The sequence below is a fragment of the Ostrea edulis genome, chromosome 4 (assembly GCF_947568905.1).
Source record: "Ostrea edulis chromosome 4, xbOstEdul1.1, whole genome shotgun sequence".
In the NCBI taxonomy this organism is placed as follows: domain Eukaryota; kingdom Metazoa; phylum Mollusca; class Bivalvia; order Ostreida; family Ostreidae; genus Ostrea; species Ostrea edulis.
The window spans coordinates 75,519,069-75,539,895 of record NC_079167.1 but is presented as its reverse complement, the minus strand read 5'-3'; the positions used below and the strand labels follow the sequence as shown (position 1 = coordinate 75,539,895).

At 36.1% G+C, this 20,827-nt stretch overlaps 1 protein-coding gene across 4 annotated transcripts in view; it reads right to left on the bottom strand.

The window, feature by feature from the left end:
- The window catches only part of LOC125668019 (cadherin-23-like), a 45,492-nt gene that overhangs the window by 2,692 nt on the left and 21,973 nt on the right, over positions 1–20,827 (bottom strand). For 3 of the 4 annotated variants that reach the window (XM_056163811.1, XM_056163810.1, XM_056163809.1), the window contains 25 exons: positions 20,675–20,753; positions 20,201–20,319; positions 17,373–17,573; positions 16,345–16,506; positions 14,231–14,395; positions 13,887–13,951; positions 12,137–12,374; positions 11,530–11,763; positions 10,402–10,923; positions 9,085–9,229; positions 8,492–8,701; positions 7,898–8,211; positions 7,224–7,790; positions 6,916–7,098; positions 6,203–6,443; positions 5,375–5,739; positions 4,432–4,665; positions 4,200–4,288; positions 3,980–4,066; positions 3,115–3,183; positions 2,611–2,677; positions 2,395–2,522; positions 2,148–2,188; positions 1,368–1,428; positions 835–888 (listed from right to left, as the gene is read on the bottom strand). In XM_056163811.1, coding sequence (XP_056019786.1) covers positions 835–888; positions 1,368–1,428; positions 2,148–2,188; positions 2,395–2,522; positions 2,611–2,677; positions 3,115–3,183; positions 3,980–4,066; positions 4,200–4,288; positions 4,432–4,665; positions 5,375–5,739; positions 6,203–6,443; positions 6,916–7,098; positions 7,224–7,790; positions 7,898–8,211; positions 8,492–8,701; positions 9,085–9,229; positions 10,402–10,923; positions 11,530–11,763; positions 12,137–12,374; positions 13,887–13,951; positions 14,231–14,395; positions 16,345–16,506; positions 17,373–17,573; positions 20,201–20,319; positions 20,675–20,753 — 4,640 coding nt within the window. Of the gene's footprint in view, positions 1–834; positions 889–1,224; positions 1,259–1,367; positions 1,429–2,147; positions 2,189–2,394; positions 2,523–2,610; positions 2,678–3,114; positions 3,184–3,979; positions 4,067–4,199; positions 4,289–4,431; positions 4,666–5,374; positions 5,740–6,202; positions 6,444–6,915; positions 7,099–7,223; positions 7,791–7,897; positions 8,212–8,491; positions 8,702–9,084; positions 9,230–10,401; positions 10,924–11,529; positions 11,764–12,136; positions 12,375–13,886; positions 13,952–14,230; positions 14,396–16,344; positions 16,507–17,372; positions 17,574–20,200; positions 20,320–20,674; positions 20,754–20,827 lie in introns of all 4 variants that reach the window. The other variant, XR_008802638.1, reaches the window with a different exon arrangement.

Below are 20,827 nucleotides of genomic sequence, written 5' to 3'. Positions count from 1 at the left end.
ACACAGATTTAAGGCTAAAATATTGCTTTTATTCTTGCATTCAGAAGGTCAGAATTTTGGCTGTCAACATTAAAAGAGTTGTATTTTTAATGTTCAACATCGAAAACGAAAAATATTTTTATCAAAAATCGTGAACCAGTCCCTTTAAAGGGAGATCTTTAGAGGGAGATTTTGTAACATAACCTCCCCCCCCCCTCCCCATGTCTGAAAAAAGAACAAAGTCCCTGCAATCAAGTGTAATCATTTTTCAAATCTCGATGCAAGACTGATCACTAAAATGAAAAATAGGAAAAAAATTTTGTATCTTATTTCTGTCTTTAGAATTTATCTTGATAGTATAAAGGAAAATATCTCTACATGTCTGACAAATTATTCCATCCACCTGATCCAACATCAAAGTTAGGGGCACATAAACTGCAGAATGCTGTTACCCCAAATGACCCATTCGGCTAAAAAAAATTTGTTTTTATTTGTTAACTAGAAAACAATATTTCCTGATACAATATATACTAAGCTTTGTTTATAAAGCTTACACATATATATTAAGTACTTGTCTATTCTCATCCTAACGGAGATTTCCTGTGATTTTTATTTGTACTCCCAAGATACTTGTTAGTATACATTTACAGTACAGTGGGTCTCTAAATGCTGTCAGGAGTTTTTCAATGATAGAAACAGACTTCGTGAGAGATTAAGTTAAGCTGGAGTCTCCTGCATAAATCAGGAAGGTCAACACATAGGCTGTTAATACATACTACAATAATACATGCAAAATTAATTTTCTACATTTCTGACCCTCTTCTTCATTCATTAAATTAGCTTCTTTGTACTTACTCAAAGTCTTGTGATTCTTGTGATAATACTTTCTCCAAGAAAATAGGATTGGCACTGAAATATCAAAAAGTTTTTTCAATTTTCACCACAATGATTACGACACTATGACATCATTTGCGTACAAACACTAATGATACAAAAACAACAGTAACAGGGAATAATTCTAAATGTCAAAAGGGAAAAACTGCATTCGATACTGATCAACACATGCAGGAGATCATCCATTATATCGGATATATAATGGACAAGATGTTGACAAAATCTGGTATTAAACGAATTTATCATATTCTGATTGAGATTTGTTTTACTAGTAAATGTTACAGGCAAATCAGAGTGCATGAAAACAATATACATGCACACAACGACTATGCAGGGCACACATCACCAAACCTAAAATCTTGTTTGGGTCTCAAAAACGGCATTGCTACAAAACAAAAAACCAACTCTCATTTACATCTCGGTTCCAGTTTTCAGAGGTTGCATTAATGAATACCTGTGATAAAACTCTCTACTGATCACATAAATTTACTTACTTCTCATAGGCATGCAGGTTTGTTCCAGGCAGCTTGGCCTTTTGCATATCATTCTCCTGTCCTGAAAAAGGTATGTTGGTCATTCTTTTGTTCTCAGTATGAGAATATCATATTAATTTTCTTTAAGCATTAATTCACACGAGAATATCAGTAAAATTGACGGATGCTCCCCAAAATACATTTAACCTATGAACTTGCATAATGATCAGCAACTGTTGAAATATTGTTGAAATAAAGGTGTTTTTTTTTTTCATATATAAGGTATATGTTGAGTAATATTGACCTTTACAAAATGACCTTGAATGACCTTTGTCTGAAAGCCATTTCCTTATTACTTATTTGTGTGATAAATGATCAATACCTGTTCAAATACCATTGAAATAAGGCACTTTTTGCTCATATAAGGTATATGTTCTGAGTGACCTTGACTTCTCCAAAAATGACCTTGGTCCAAAAGTCCCTGTCTCAATGAATATTTGAGATCAAGTATGATAAATTTTTGATGAAAGGTTTAGGAGATGGAAACTTTTTTATAAAAAAAACTGTTGAAATAAGGAAATTTTATAAGTTCTGGGTGACCTTGACCTTTCCAAAATGACCTTGAAAGACCTTGGTCCAAAAGTATTTGTCTCAAGGAATATTTGTGATCAATTACATCAATTTTTGATGAAACAATTTTAGAGATATGAGCTCGGAAGGATGGACAGACATGATAGCGACTATATGCTCCTCCGAAATTTTTTGGGGAGCACAAAAAACTGTCAAATTAAATGTACTTACCATATACCATGGCAGTGGCTGCCTTCAGTTTTCTTTGATACCTGTCAAAAACAGGATATCAACCACAATTCATTACATGAAATTCAGTCATCATATAAACAACATACATGCAATGCATAAAATCATACTCCTTTCTGTAGAATACAATTTATTTTATATAATTGACACTAAGAATGAAGCATCCAATATGTCACGAATAGAATTAAAAAGACATCATGATTTTGTTTACCAAAGTTTGTGTACTCACGACTTTGTAATTAAGAATATAACTATCGCCATGACAATACATGGAATTCCCAAAATGATGGCCAGCAAGATCAACCCCATGATAAGTAGTCGGTTCGAGTCTTCCTCCTCTGTCTTCTGAACTGCGGACTGAATATAAAACAACACGAATCACAACAGACCCATCAAATATAGTTATATAAAAACCACCATTACAGTACTCGGTGAAATCACTCACCACAATTTGTAGAATGTTGTATTCATTCAAAATGGGCACCAGTGCTGAGGCTTCTCCATCAATTTTACTTAAAAAGATAAAACAAACATTAAGACAATAAGCAGTCTGTAATCAACATGCGTGTTTCCAAGCAACAAAACCACCATAAAAGCAGAAACATCTGAAGATCCAAAAACTTTGCCATCTTCAAAATTATTGCGTCCATTTTAACAGAGGAACTTTATAAGACCAAAAGTAAAACTTTGACTGGTTCCCAAAACCTTGTCAAGAGAGCAACTTTAAAAAGAAATTAATTCTCCCCTTGGAGTGGGACATGACCCTTTATTTGAACAAACTTGAATCCCCTTAACCAAATGATGCTTTGTGGCAAGTTTGATATTGAAATTAACTAAGAGGTTCTTGAGAAGTCAAAAATGTGAAAAGTTTCTACCAGACATACATAGCACAGACAAAAATCTTATCCACCAAGCTTTGCTCAAGCTAACAATTCAATAAAGACATTACCTTAATAGTTCAGCAGCAGCGACAATTCTGAATGGCTTAATGACTTCTCCATGAATGAACATATCAGTCCTAGATGTAGAAAAAGGTGCATATATTAACAAGCATGTACCCTACTGGCCCTAATTAAGTCAGGCCATCTGCATAATAAATATTCTGCATGAATAATCAACATCAACATGTAGTTGCACAAAAATAACCAGATCCATTAAAATAAAAGCCATACATGACGGATTCCAATTCCACATTGCATTTGTCACAAGTACTGTGGAATCATTAGAATTCGTGGTGGCTCAATTTTCGTGGAATTCATGGGTACCCCTCACCCACGAATTTACATCCTCAACAAATAAAGACAACTATACATCCCAGAGTTATCTTTCTTACAAATATATAAATCCATGAAATTACGTCCCCACGAACCTGTAAAAATTCATCAATCCACGAAAATTGGCCCCCACGAATTTAAATGATTCTACAGTAGGCAAAACTGAGCATTTGCGTTTATTTTCTAAGACTAAGGACCACAAGTCAGCAAAAAAATCAATGGACCAGAAGAAAAATCTAACTTGATCTATAAATTGGTAAAGCAATGTACAAAATATCAAATGAATATCTGCAAGCATTACACAAAAATATTGCAGAAAACAGATTTGCCAGACTGACAGACAGATGGACGGACTTCAAACCTTAAGTCCCCTTTGGCTTCGCCAGTAGAGGACTAATGAACAAGAAGTGATCTGTCTCTCAGGAAAAATTAATATTTTTTCATTATATTTGCACCCAATTATCATTTTTAAATAGTCCCCCCCCCCCCGCCCCCCCCCCCCCCCCCCAGTTTTAGATGAAATATTCCAAATGGTCCTACTTATCAGCCTCTGGCTTTCCTTCCGAATTCTCATGGGTCTGGATCTTATCCACAACAATATGGTAATTTGTTATTTTCTCCAGTTTACTGAAACACAAATGAGAAACTTATTATTGAGGATTTTTGAAGCATACAACAATAATACAAAGGGGGATTGTTGCATACATGGCATAATTCTGATCATCTGACTTACTTGTACAAAAGCAAGAGAAATATTTACCTTCTGAAATCCTCTGAAAATTTTCTCACTTGCATTGGATTCATTCTATAGATTACTTTAACTCTTTGATCATCGTTAATCAAGGAAATCTGAGAAGAAAATTGTTCAAGTTTACGGTGCATTTAAACCATTCAAAAGAATCATATACTAATCATTACTGTCATACCAAGTCCTAATGATCAATCTTAATTTGTAAGTCTTCATTAAGGTAAGGTAATTCATCAATAATTACCCTTAATGAGGCATTAGCCATTTTTCCATCACTGTCTTGGGCACTGACTTCCATTAGAATATAACCTGACATATCAGACTGGAATATAGTGTTGGTCCTGACAACTCCGTCACTAGACAGACTCAGTGGATCACTGGACAATGCATTCCTTAGACCCTCGGGATGAATTGTGAGGGACATCAAGTGGAACGTGTGAACAGAATTGTTTCCCGAGTCCAAGTCTGTTACTTCATCCTACAAGTTAATTATAAGAGACAATATTGTATCAGGAAGGTTTTCTACCCTAAAAACTTCAAGAAACTGTCTAACTATTCACGAATTATTATGTCAGACACCAAATTGTTAACAGGAGGGAAAAATGTCAGCTATGCTGGGTCTAAACTTAGGACCTTCCACAAACAGGTGCTCTACCCACTGAACTATTCAGCCAACACACCAAAACCAGTACAATATTAACAAACAGGTGCTCTATCACTGAACTACTCAGCCAACACACCAAAACCAGTACAATATTAACAAACAGGTGCTCTACCCACTGAACTACTCAGCCAACACACCAAAACCAGTACAATATTAACAAACAGGTGCTCTACCCACTGAACTACTCAGCCAACACACCAAAACCAGTACAATATTAACAAACAGGTGCTCTATCACTGAACTACTCAGCCAACACACCAAAACCAGTACAATATTAACAAACAGGTGCTCTACCCACTGAACTACTCAGCCAACACACCAAAACCAGTACAATATTAACAGAATACCTTTTCTAAAGATTGTTGCATTTAACTTTTAAATCCTTTACATCACTCCCTAAATCTTCGCCCTGTGATACTGTTTGATAAGGAACCTATATACTAATATATGTTTATATTGAAACATCTATGTAAAGTACTGTATATCCATGACTATAAATAAAGCTTTTTAACACATCACTTACACTGAATGTAAATATTGTCTCCTGGAACTGAGTTTTTCTGGTGATTCCTACACTAAGGTTCTGATTCCTGAACTTTGGTGGGTGGTCATTAATATCATTTATGGTAACGAGAACCCACAACTGAGTTGTGTTGCTCGTATCATAATCGTCGGGCGGTCGCATTTCTAACGAGGGAGCTGTTAGTCTCTGGCTTCCTTCTGCTGTGGAGTATTTGTCAATGTTGAGGTATCCCAATGGAGTGGCCCAAATGATTAAGTTTATAAAATTAATGGGCGTTCCGGTCACGTCGCCATCTCTGTCAACAGCTTTCATTAAATACAACTCGCCTGTTTGGTTGAGGTAGAAATGATCCATCAGATCTCCACCTGCAATGATGTTATAAAAATGAGTGGCATGACAAATACTTCTTAAAATGACGATAAGTTGACATTAAAGTACCCTGTATTTTGTATATTGCCGAGGATGAAATCCAAGCCTCACAGGTGTACTAAGCATCCTGATTTTAGAAATGTTTTCTTACAAAATTTTGTTCATAGAGCATAAAATTCATGTCAATCTTCATCAACACGGACAAATCCCCATTAATACCATATAGCAGGTTTTTCCGCAGGGTAATAAATTCGGCTTATTTTAGGGTTAGATAGCTTTCCGCCAAAATTTCACTTGCCAAACATGCACCCAATTGCGACTTCTGTATTTGCAAGAGAGATAACTCTTTGTTGTCCACCAAAATTTATTCCGCTAATATTATTAGCATACCTTTGAGCCAGCAAATCGCCAAAATTTAGACCCGTGGGAAAAAAACGCTATAAGGTATAACTTTGATACCTATAATATAATAGAAGATGAGACTGTTGTTGACATGGCTGTCTCGGTCTATGGCCACATCCACAGTACCACAGAATTCCATGGAGTGTTCCTCAGGAACTGGTCCCAAGACGTATGGCTCCATGTCTGGTCGTCGTGGAAACTCGGGTTCCTGGTCATCAATGTCCAAGAGTTGGACAAAGATTGTTATGGAGTTCTCCAGGACATTTATAATACCACTGTCATTGGCAATGATCTTGATCTACAGGAAAATAAAAACATTTTAAAACAAGCAGGTAAACGATAGAACGAAAGCAAATTCACAATCATCGAACTATATTTGAGAAATTTGGAGGTAGAGAATCACCCACAAAAAAAATCATCACAATGACAGGAAGGGAGAAAATGCAACGGACCAGACTGGAATTCAAACCCTGAATCTCTAGTCAGGTGCTCTACCAACTGAGCTAACTGGCCACTGGCGATTGAATCCGTCTGAACTTTGATCAGAATGAATTTTTAGTAGGGTTCAAATTTTCAAGCTTTGAAAAATTAGTATATTAGTGGGGTTCACTTCATTGTAGTCCATTTCTCTTGTTCCTGGGGAATTTGAACTTGTGGATGTGTCCATATTTGAACAAAATAAAAATAAAGGAACATGAAAATGAGTGACTTTACAGTATGTAGTGCTTACTGAAGTAGAAAATGAAAGAACAAAGAAAACCCAGACTGACCTCAAACACAGCCTGCTGTTCTCTGTCCAGCACCTGTCTAGTGGTCAACAGGCCAGTGTCCTTGTGTATCTGGAATTTTGTGTAGTCTTTCTCCGGTGCCAGATAGTAATGTACTTCAGCGTTTTTACCGTGGTCAGCATCGGTAGCACTAACCTGTATCACAGTAGTACCAATTGCTTGTTGCTGAAAAAGAGTGTCCCATTTTTATAAATTTGTTGCAATTTGTAAAATACAATTCTTAAAAAAAGAGAGCTGTATTTGAAATCTACATAATTGAATTCCACAAATGTTGAAGAAAATATTGTTACCTCCTTAATTTGCAGGGTAGCAATAGGCCCCTTTGGGACCACAAATTGAGGCTGATTAAGATTTTCATTGGATTCGACGACTTCTATTAAAAGAGTCATGTTGGAGGACAGACGTGTAGGCGTTCCTTTGTCTTCAACTTTGACTGTAATAAAATACATCCCTACATTTCCTAGTAAGGATCTCCTGGTGCGAAGGACTCCCTCATTGTTCTTGATATCATTGTTATACTGCGTGGTGATGTAGAACCAGCTGTCACTGACATTAGCGAGTCCAGACAGTAGTGAGAATTCTAACTCAGCATTCGCTCCAATGTCTGCGTCGCTGGCTGATATCACTTCCACGATACTATTGTTCTGAGAATTCTCCACAACCGTTTTTGGAATGGTTCCAACGTTATTTATGACTGGATGATTGTCGTTGACGTCTGTCACTTTGACAAATATCGCCCCCGTTCTCTCTGAGCGTTGCTGGTTAGGGTTGCCGTTGATGTTGTCTGTGGCTGTGACATACAGAATGTATTCCTCTCTTACTTCCCTATCCAATGGCGTCAGGACAAAAATAGTGCCCTGAAAGTTATAAGATACATTTATTGTCAATGAGAGAAAAACTATATGCCTCTAAATCTTTGACCATGTGGGAAATAATATCAATGAGAGATAGTAAATCTACCTACTGTTTTAGAGTCAATAGTGAGACTGTGGTCATCATTTGTGACTTGCAGGGTGTAGAAGATGTCTCCAAACCTCCCACTGTCTTGATCTGTTGCAATAATGCTTCCCACAACTGTGCCATTGGGAGAATTTTCCTCTATTGAATACTGTGTTGCGTGTGGTTGAAACACTGGTGTATTATCATTGATGTCAATCAGCGAGACTGAGACAGTGGCAGTCGATGTTAGAGCAGGACTACCAGAATCTGTAGCTGTCACTGTGAAGCTTACAACATGATTGTTTTCATAGTCCAACTGCTGCCTCAGAGTCACAGTTCCTAGTAAGACAATGACAAAACTTAAAAAACTTAAAATTAAATACGCACACAAAGTTGAACTTTGGTATCTCAAATACCATGGATTTGTTGAAGTGAGTTGAAAATCCCTACTACATTTTTTTTTATGTATTTAAACCTTAACATCTCGAACCCTCCAATATCTCAAAGTTTTTTCTTGGCCTCATCAAGTTCGAGATAATGAGGTTTGACTGTGCGTGCATCTCTCTCTCTCTCTCTCTCTCTCTCTCTCTCTCTCTCTCTTAAACGCAGTATTACTTACCAATACTGGGATTGTTGATTTGGAATGAGTTGATAGAATCCTGTCCTATACTATAAGTGATGGACTGTTTCTTATCCTGGTCCACAGCTGATACAGTGAGCACCAAGTCGTTGATCTCCCTCCCCTCAGAAACATTCACATGATACTCCGGCCCAGGGAGAAATAGTGGGTGATTGTCATTGACATCCTGTAATGTCACTGTCAATGTGGCTACAGAGGAAAAATAAAATACGAATCACAAACTGACAGCGATGCAAACCTACAGTCGAAGGACAAAAAAAAAGCATGAACATTTCTGGACATAATTAAACTCCGCTCACACAGATGCTTGTTTAATATATTCAGCAAGAAAACGTATCAATCGTTGAATGTAATTTGTAAATTCTCTTCAAGAAAAGATTTTGCCTAAATGCCTTCCCAAATTGTTAATACAGAGTAGGAGGGAGGGAAACAAACATATTTTTCAGCAAATAAGGATTTTTAGCAATATAAAAACATTTACAAATAGTTTTAAAAAATTTTGGAGATCCTATGTCTTGTTTCAAGTATTAATTTAATTCTGAAGAACACAAAATACAAATGTAATCAAATACCAGTTGCAGTTTGTTGATCGGCTGATGGGTGCCATCCGTTGAGGTCTCGGACAAGAATTTTTAGCTCTACTTTTTCTGCTGTTTCTCTGTCCAGCTCAGATTTTACAAACACAATACCAGTTGTATCCTCTATATCAAAGTAATTCTGAAACACAATACATGTAATATTGTATCAGGCATTCACTAGCTGTATAATACATGTATCATTGTATCAGGCATTCACTAGCTGTATAATACATGTATCATTGTATCAGGCATTCACTAGCTGTATAATACATGTATCATTGTATCAGGCATTCACTAGCTGTATAATACATGTAATATTGTATCAGGCAGTCACTAGCTGTATAATACATGTATCATTGTATCAGGCATTCACTAGCTGTATAATACATGTATCATTGTATCAGGCATTCACTAGCTGTATAATACATGTAATATTGTATCAGGCAGTCACTAGCTGTATAATACATGTATCATTGTATCAGGCATTCACTAGCTGTATAATACATGTATCATTGTATCAGGCATTCACTAGCTGTATAATACATGTATCATTGTATCAGGCATTCACTAGCTGTATAAAGATATCCAATGGATCTTTATTTACTGCCTATCTATACTATCCATTACACATATCCAATCTGTACTATCCATTACACATATCCTATCTGTACTATCCATTACACATATCCTATCTGTACTATCCATTACACATATCCTATCTGTACTATCCATTACACATATCCTATCTGTACTATCCATTACACATATCCTATCTGTACTATCCATTACACATATCCTATCTGTACTATCCATTACACATATCCTATCTGTACTATCCATTACACATATCCTATCTGTACTATCCATTACACATATCCTATCTATACTATCCATTACACATATCCTATCTGTACTATCCATTACACATATCCTATCTATACTATCCATTACACATATCCTATCTGTACTATCCATTACACATATCCAATCTATACTATTCATTACACATATCCTATCTGTACTATCCATTACACATATCCAATCTATACTATTCATTACACATATCCTATCTGTACTATCCATTACACATATCCAATCTATACTATCCATTACACATATCCTACTTGTACTATTCACTACACATATCCTATCTGTACTATCCATTACACATATCCTATCTGTACTATCCATTACACATATCCTATCTGTACTATCCATTACACATATCCTACTTGTACTATCCATTACACATATCCTTCAGTATCTATTAACCTAACTAGATTTTTCTGCCTTTTGTAGCGTTAGATTTACCTGAATGTTGTTAGCTGTGACATTCACATCTCTACCCTCTTCGTCAGTGGCCAGGATTGAGTCCTGCAGAATCTCATATCTAAGTCTCGGGTTGCTATCTGTATCCACAGCCGTTATTGTTACAATGGGTGACCCAGTAGACATGTTTTCTGGGATAGTTTTAGACTGTGACCGTGTTTCAAAATATGGCACCTCATCATTTACATCCAATACATTTATATTTACAAGACAATAGCCCTCCAATGACACTGAACCTCGATCTGTAGCAGAAATATTCAGGGAATAGGAAGATTTCTGCTCATGATCTAGATCCGATTCCACCATCACTTCTCCCGTTCTGAAGTTTACTCTGAACTTGTCTATAGACGCACTTTCAATACGGAAAACAAATTCATTGTTCGGGGCCGTTCCGTCTAAATCATATGCGTCTACTTTCACGGCTGATGATCCAATGGTGGCATTTTCGTAAATACTGACTTGGTACATAGTTTGATTGAAAATAGGTGGATTGTCATTTTCATCCTAGAAAAAATTACAAAGTCATATGATCAGTTTTATATGCATCATCTGGATGTTACTAAAATAAGCTCTAGTTTTGTCTAAATGTGACCAATTCTCCAAAACTCTAAAATGCTGACTCCATGTAAATGACCTTGGATCACATGCAACCTTTGTGTCCACTAATTATGTTAATCTAGATTTCCTTTTTTATAAAGTTATCCAACTAACTAGTTTTGCTTTCTTACAAATTTATCTGAACACTAACTTTGAACACCCCCCCCCCCCCCCCCCCCCCCAAGTTACCTTGACCAAATGACTATCAAGACATACTCAGTTCATAGTCAAGAGTTGGATTGTTAGAAAGTGTTTGGACTGGATATGAATGTTAAATTTCATCTCCCAGTAGTCTTCACCCTAATGCAGACAACCTTTATTCAGGTTCACGACACACCCATTTCTTTGTTACAAAGTTAGGGCTTGGATATGATTGCACAAACAGACGGATGGATGGATGGACAGACAAGGTGATTCTTGCATAACCCCAAACTTGATTTGTGGGAAGTGTACAATAATTAATTCAGAATTTTTCCACTAATATGAAAAACTTTCTGTCAAACATGCAGATACCTCAACATCGATGGTAACATTGATGTTTGAACACAGCGATGGACCTCCCTGGTCACAGGCCTGGATCTCCAGCAGTACTTGACCACTGTGGGTCAGCTGCTCATAGTCCAGTGTCCTGGTCAGTCTGACCACACCAGTAATGTTGTCTATCACAAAGGTGTTTGGGAAGTGTGGTTCTATGTGGTATATAGAGTACAGGACACGGCTATTGATGCCCTCGTCCAGATCTAAAGCCTTCAAAACACAACACAAATCCATTACATTGTTGAAACACCCCATATTAAATAGCATAATATCCCACCCACACCCCATATTAAATAGCATAATATCCCATCCACACACCATATTAAATAGCATAATATCCCATCCACACACCATATTAAATAGCATAATATCCCATCCTATTTATAATTCCTGCTGAAATTCATTATGGTAAAAGCCTTTCAACTCGTCCAATTTATCCTTCAATACATGAGAATTTCATCTATCTCACTTAAAGCCATCTCTTATCTGCTACAGGGTTTAGATGAAAAAAACTTGAAATCCTAACACTTCAATGTAACCATAACACCAAGTTCTAGACCCTCACCCACTCGATGATACTGACCTCCAGCTTGAGTTCTCTGATAAATGAGGTTGCACCTTCCTTCAGTGAGGCGAAGTAAGCTTCCCTAGTGAAGAGTGGTCTGTTGTCATTCGTGTCCATTACTCTGACATTCAGTTCTACCGTCGTTCGGAATCCCCCGCCATCTTTAGCTTCCACAGTAATGTAATATTCATTGATTTTCTCCCGGTCTAAGGTCTCGGTGTTATATACATCCCCAGTTTTATTGTGGATTCCGAATCTGAAGTATTATGTGAAAGATTTACATACAGAATTTATTTACTCTCATCAATAAAATTAAATTTAGAATTTAAAAATTTTCTAAAAAAAACTTTTACGTATTCAAGAGTTCAAAAAGTATGTTTTTTTCAATTAAGCTAATTAAGAATTAGTCCATAATTAGTTGTGTTTCACTGAAAGATTTACTAAATATTGGGTCAATGAAATATAGAATTTATTCTTGTCAAATTGAAACATACGAAGAGTGTTGAGATTGAAATTATATTCCCATCTGTTTGAGCTTCTAGTAATGGTATCAAATTATTTTTTGAAGTTTGTTATTGAGTTATTTGTAATTTAATTGTCATATTTTAATGCAATACAATACCGGTAAATAAAGTTCACAAATTCAAAATCATTTAATTTCTGATTTATAGAGATGACTAAACTTTTTTGATTTTTAATCTTATACATGTATTGGAATAAAAAGTCCTATAATCTATGATGAAAATACTATGGATAACTTCTCTATACATTACTATTGGCACTTTCAGTTTTCTTTTTAATTACATAATGTTATCTGATAACTAAACACAAACAAGAGTATCGCAAACGGTACAGAATACGCCCGTGAAATGCTTACATAGGGTGTTTTTCTTGTGCTATAATTTGTATAACTTTGCTTCAGGTAGTATCAGCCATCATGAGGCTGTGACAAACTTTCATATGAGCAAAGGGTCTTAGCTTAAAAATCGAGATTTTCTCAAAATGGACAAAGTTCAACAACCTGTAATTTTTTCAAAAATGGAAGAAAATCAAAATCCTTCCCCAGATGCACATCTTCAATACCCATACAAACACTCCATAAAATAAGATGGTCCTCACTTGAAAACTGTGGGAGGAGTTGGGCAGACAAATTATGTACCCTCCATAGAATATTAATTTCCAAATAGACTAAGTTCAACAACCTGTAATTTTCTCAAAAATTGTAGAAAATCAAAATCCATCCCACATGCACATCTTCAATACCCATACAAACACTCCACAAAATAAGAAGGTCCTCACTTGAAAACTGGGAGGAGTAGGGCGGACAAATTATGTACCCTCCATAGAATATTAATTTCCAAATAGACTAAGTTCAACAACCTGTAATTTTCTCAAAAATTGTAGAAAATCAAAATCCATCCCACATGCACATCTTCAATACCCATACAAACACTCCACAAAATAAGAAAGCTCTCACTTGAAAACTGGGAGGAGTAGGGCAGACAATTTATGTACGCCATATAATAATTATTTCCAAATAAAGGAGCAAAACTCCTGGAAAAAAGGTCGAAATGGATCAAAATTGCAGTATGATCTAGAGTGACCCACAAAGAAGCTACACAGCAAGTTTCAGCATGATATGTGAAAGGGAAATGAAATTATAAAGAGAAAACCCTGAACGGACGGACAGGTGGATGGACGGACGTACAGACATCCTGTACCATAATACGGGACATCTAAAGATGGGCGTATAATAAGAAACGCGTACCTTCCATTTCCTCCCCTTACAGAGTATGTGATTTCTCCATACACTTCCGAGTCCAGATCTGTTGCCTAGTGGAAAAATACCAAGGAATTGATACTACTGATGTACATTTGTCCTATATAAGGTTTCTTAATGGGAAAATTCAAAAGGGCGGTGAATATTTAAATAAAAGTAACAAAGTGGCTGATGGTGAATTTAAAATGGGACACACTTTCTTCAGTGCATCAATGCAATAACATAGATTAAAATATTTCCTATACACCATCAATCTCTGGCCAAGAAACACTGACTTCATTAAAAAGAATAGTTTTCCACAAAACATGTATGGTTAAATCAGTGCATATTACCTTTAATGTTATGAACGTAGTCCCAGGGGGAGAGTTTTCTGCAATCTGTGCTGAATAGGAAGAGTTGTGAAACTGTGGCTGGTTATCATTGACATCGAGTATGTGGACGGTCATCCTGACTGAACTACTTCTCTTTGGATTGGTCCGCAGCTCCCTAGCAATTACCTATTCAACAAAAAACAAAACCGTAAATTACTAGAGAGGAGTCATTTACTGTGACACAGTTACTGTAAATTACTAGAGAGGAGTCATTTACTGTAACACACTTACTGTAAATTACTAGAGAGGAGTCATTTACTGTGACACACTTACTGTAAATTACTAGAGAGGAGTCATTTACTGTAACACACTTACTGTGGAATCATTAGAATTCGTGGTGGCTCAATTTTCGTGGAATTCGTGGGTACCCCTCACCCACGAATTTACATCCTCAACGAATAAAGACAACTATTTTTTGCGGTCAAAATTTTAATGAAATAAGAGATATAAATATATAAATCCACGAAGTTACGACCCCACGAACCCGTAAAAATTCAGCAATTCACAAAAATTGGCCCCAGTGAATTTAAATGATTCTACAGTATGTATTTTCTATTAACAATGTTTTGTCAGCAATGAATCTATGCTGTTTCAACTTATCTTTCAACTTGACATACATCCCTTTATATATATATCACAAAATGATAATACAGGTGACTCTCGATAACTCGAAGTTCAAGGGACCTTGATAAAACTTCAAGAGATTTCAAGAATTTGAGAGACCGAAGGTCAAGTCAAATCCAGAAATTAAAGGTCCGACCATTATGGTTCAGATTTTATGGCAACCAGAGTGTATATTTACAAAATCCCGGCATCGTTTTCACACGTTCTCCTTCATATTCTTAGGTAAATGACTTGATTTCAATGACAGAGAACTTTATACCACATAAATAAAAACATTTTTAAAAGTTTATGTATTTATCTGTTCTTTTCTTATGCTAAGATAGATGTACATGTACCTTTATAAGACGAATTTCTCATACGTATATTTAACAGTTTCGCAGTCACTAACTACACAGAGCACAATTGTCATAATTTTCAGTCACTTTACGTAAAGTACAATCCTAATAAAGAACAATGTTTCCTTGCCATATTTCTAGATTATTTCTCAAAATTACTGTCTCGTCCAAACAAGTGGTAAATTTAGCTATCGTCAAAGCGCAGGGGAGGGTTAGATTGACAAATTAAACAATCAACTATCCACCCCATTGGGAAAACAGGCAATGCATCATCGAAATAAACACAGCCTTGATTGAAGGTGTGTACATACGCTACAATAACTTCGAGATATCAAGACTGAAAAACAATGAACTATGTTTTACGGGACCCAAATTTCACTTCGAGAGATCGAGAACTTTGATCCAATGTTAGACTCGAGATCCAGAGTAAATTTGCTTAGTTATATAGAGAGAAAAAAATCAGGACCACAATTTCACTTCTCAAGATCGAAGTTCGAGCCATCAAAAATCACCTGCATAGAATTAATGTCTAGGTTGCTTGTATTTTGGGGATAAAAAAATAGATAATATTTACACCATAGGTTTAATCTATTATATGAACTGCCATGTTTCCATTATTTGTATATCCTCATAATACATTTACAACCTAAACATTTATTCCCTAAATACCACAAGGAATGCATATACGTGAAATATGAAAGCCCTATCACTAAACATTCAAAAGTTATGGCCTAGGTTAAAGCTTTTCAAAAGGAGGTCAAACTCCAAGGTCAAAAATGTTGGTACAAAAAGAAAGGTCTTGTCACAAGGAATACACACATGAAATATAAGAGCTCTATCCCTTACCATTCAAAGTTATGGCCTAAGTTAAAGTTTCTCAAGGGTAGGTCAAACTCAAAGGTCAAGGTCATAAGGTAAAAGAATTCTTACATAAAGAAAGGTTTGTCAAAAGGAATACACATGTGAAATATGAAAGCCATATCACTAACTATTCAAAAGTTATGAGCAAGGTTAAAGTTTTTGCAAACAGACAAACAGACCAAAAACTATATACACCACACCTTCAGTTACGGGGGCATGAAAAATAAATATGGGTCTAAGGGTTGAACATCTTACATCAAATGTAGCTGTTCTCCTCTTCTCATAATCAAGGTCTACTGAATTATTCACTCGGATCAAAATGGAGGACTCGGAGAAGACTTCCTTTGGTAAGGGTGCAAAGTCATAGAAAGGCTGGCCATCCTTTTCCAGAGTGATTTCAAAGTAACTGTTCAGTCCCTGGAATACACAGGTGTTCAAAATTTTAACAATAAGTTGGTAAACAGATCAGCATTTTAGCCTCTGCTATTACAGAATCTTTTTGTTTAGTAATCTTACAAATGTTTATTCTAATTTAAAGGGACTGGTTCATGATTTTCGAAAAAAATATTTTGCATTTTTGATGTTAAACATTAAAAATATAACTCATTTAATGTTGACAGCCAAAATTTTGACCTTCTGAATGCAAAAGTAAAACCAATATTTTAGCGTTAAATCTGTGTTATGTAAACAAAGACTCCAGTCTTTTTATGTATACAAACAAACCAGTGAAATATTAATTTTGTAATATAAAGCATTTAAATTTTGCATAGTCACAAATTTTAACTTTTAGATGACACATTTTACCCAAAGAATGCTTGAAATGTGAAAGATATAATAAACTTACATCGATATCCATTTCTTTTGAATTTTTTTTAAACAATAACATACCTCAATCTTTGTTTACAAAACAAATAATCTCTCTAAAATGAGTTTCTGTGATAATGTATAACATTTTTATTTATGTGAAATCTTATAAACATATTAGACAGTAGATTTTGATCATTAAAAGTGAAAAAAAAAATTTGGGAGAAAATCATGAATCAGTCCCTTTAAGTGTATGGATAAAATATATGAAATGCTATGAAAACAAATTTAAGAACATCTGCTACAGCAAACAAACATGTCCGATATTGACTGATGATGACTCGCATTCTGTTTTGCTGACTGTTACACAATTTCCTTCCAAGCTGCTGCACTTCCCTAAACTGTACATTCTTTTCATTTCATTTCAACTGGGGTCACGTGTAAACAGTAGACCACTAAATATCAGGTCGTTGACTCACCTGATCGATGTCGTTGACAGACATGATGGTATTGGCAGTGAAGATGACAGGCACCCCATTCTGCATATTCTCCTGAATTGTAGCTGTGTAATTGTTATGGTTGAATGCTGGCGTGTTGTCGTTGACATCTGACACAGATATTGTTACCAAAGTGGTTGCTGTGGTGTTTCCATAGTTTACCCCAGACATAATTTCTTGGGCCTGTAATAAACACTCATTTACAACGATGTGGAGTCTGTAATAAACTTACATGTACAAGGATGTGGGGTCTGTAATAAACATTCATTTACAAGGATGTGGGGCCTGTAATAAACTTACATGTACAAGGATGTGGGGTCTGTAATAAACCTACATATACAAGGATGTGGGGCCTGTAATAAACACTCATTTACAAGGATGTGGAGTCTGTAATAAACTTACATGTACAAAGATGTGGGGTCTGTAATAAACTTACATGTACAAGGATGTGGGGTCTGTAATAAACTTACATGTACAAGGATGTGGGGCCTGTAATAAACTTACATGTACAAGGATATGGAGTCTGTAATAAACTTACATGTACAAGGATGTGGGGTCTGTAATAAACTTACATGTACAAGGATGTGGGGCCTGTAATAAACTTACATGTACAAGGATGCGGGGCTTGTAATAAACTTACATGTACAAGGAAGTGGGGCCTGTAATAAACTTACATGTACAAGGATGTGGGGTCTGTAATAAACTTACATGTACAAGGATGTGGGGCCTGTAATAAACTTACATGTACAAGGATGTGGGATCTGTAATAAACTTACATGTACAAGGATGTGGGATCTGTAATAAACATACATGTACAAGGATGTGGGGCCTGTAATAAACATACATGTACAAGGATGTGGGGCCTGTAATAAACATACATGTACAAGGATGTGGGGCCTGTAATAAACTTACATGTACAAGGATGTGGGATCTGTAATAAACATTCATTTACAAGGATGTGGGGCCTGTAATAAACCTACATATACAAGGATGTGGGGTCTGTAATAAACTTACATGTACAAGGATGTGGGATCTGTAATAAACATACATGTACAAGGATATGGGGCCTGTAATAAACTTACATGTACAAGGATGTGGGGTCTGTAATAAACATTCATTTACAAGGATGCGGGGCTTGTAATAAACTTACATGTACAAGGAAGTGGGGCCTGTAATAAACTTACATGTACAAGGATGTGGGGCCTGTAATAAACTTACATGTACAAGGATGCGGGGCTTGTAATAAACTTACATGTACAAGGAAGTGGGGCCTGTAATAAACTTACATGTACAAGGATGTGGGGCCTGTAATAAACCTACATATACAAGGATGTGGGGCCTGTAATAAACTTACATGTACAAGGATGTGGGGCCTGTATTAAACTTACATGTACAAGGATGTGGGGTCTGTAATAAACATTCATTTACAAGGATGTGGGGCCTGTAATAAACCTACATATACAAGGATGTGGGGTCTGTAATAAACTTACATGTACAAGGATGTGGGGCCTGTAATAAACTTACATGTACAAGGATGTGGGGCCTGTAATAAACTTACATGTACAAGGATGTGGGGCCTGTAATAAACCTACATATACAAGGATGTGGGGCCTGTAATAAACTTACATGTACAAGGATGTGGGGCCTGTAATAAACTTACATGTACAAGGATGTGGGGTCTGTAATAAACCTACATATACAAGGATGTGGGGCCTGTAATAAACATACATGTACAAGGATGTGGGGCCTGTAATAAACATACATGTACAAGGATGTGGGGCCTGTAATAAACATTCATTTACAAGGATGTGGGGCCTGTAATAAACATACATGTACAAGGATGTGGGGCCTGTAATAAACATTCATTTACAAGGATGTGGGGCCTGTAATAAACATACATGTACAAGGATGTGGGGCCTGTAATAAACATACATGTACAAGGATGTGGGGCCTGTAATAAACCTACATATACAAGGATGTGGGGCCTGTAATAAACATACATGTACAAGGATGTGGGGCCTGTAATAAACATACATGTACAAGGATGTGGGGCCTGTAATAAACATACATGTACAAGGATGTGGGGCCTGTAATAAACATACATGTACAAGGATGTGGGGCCATAAGTGGGCCCCACTTACGTCATAAGGTTTTGAACCATAATTTTTACATTAGGTAAAAACCTACATGTACAGTCAAAATTGTCATCGCAGCCAATTGAAATCAACAGCCATTCCAACCAATGACCTTATTCAATTCCCAAACAATTTTTCCTATATATTTGTACTTGAATATTTGGTCACTTGCATAACATGGCCAGCAGCCACTTAATTTACACTGTGTTCTGTGACCATTTCGATTTATTGATGTGATATATATCACATGAGTTAGCCAGCTGTAATGATCAAATAGATTGTGGGAAACAGATTCACTCTGGTAATGACCAAAGTGAGTCTGTTTTCCACAATCTATTTGATCATCACAGCTGATTAGATAATCTCTGAGGAACATCTCTGCTGAATGCATGTAACTACTTGACCAACTTGTCTTCAAACAGAAAACCATAATGTACTTTGAAAAAAGAAACGAAAAGAAAAAAAAAAGAGTTGTATTTTTGTATTTAATCTACAGAGCATATGTACGTGTATACACATTACATATATGTAGATTTATTATTCTCTCAGCTCTAAGCAGAAACTTACACACAGATACTGCCTGCTACTTGACAATTACATGTTCTAGAATCAAGAACTGGTAAGATTGAGTTTCACAGATTAAATCCCACTAAAAACCCTCGATGTAGATCATACCTTGACATACATGGCGTACACCCCACCGCTGTCTTGTACCGAGGCTGCGTCTCGATCTAGTTCTGTTTTGATGGTGATCCAACCAGTGTTTGAGTCAACATTGAAATTCTGATAATCACCTAAACAAGAGAAGAACAGTTTCATTGTATTTTCATAATCCTAGCTGAACAAGAATTTTCTTCATTAAAATTTAACTTAATATGTGTAAAACTTTCTGCTGCAGTAATGGTAATTAGCAAAAAAAAAAAAATGAATTAATACTTGTAATGGCAATATAGGCATATTCACTATTCACATTCAAATACTCCCCCCCCCCCCCCCCCCCCCCCCCCCCCCCCCAAAATTTGAACAACTGGCAGACTTGTGAAAGGCTCTCCTTTTGAGAAGAATGTATTTATACTTCCAAAATGACTTGTGATCCAATATGAGTATTTTCTAAATCCATGTTCTACAGTTGCACATGTTTATAATGACCTGCAACAAATGTGTATTTGATGCCATTCGGAACTCCTCTGTCTCCATCTAATGCTGTTACCTGAAGGACTCGCTCACCCTAAAAAAAATATGAGACTTTGTAAACCTGGATGGCAGCATTTCTTTTTGAATTCATCTCAATTCAATTCATAT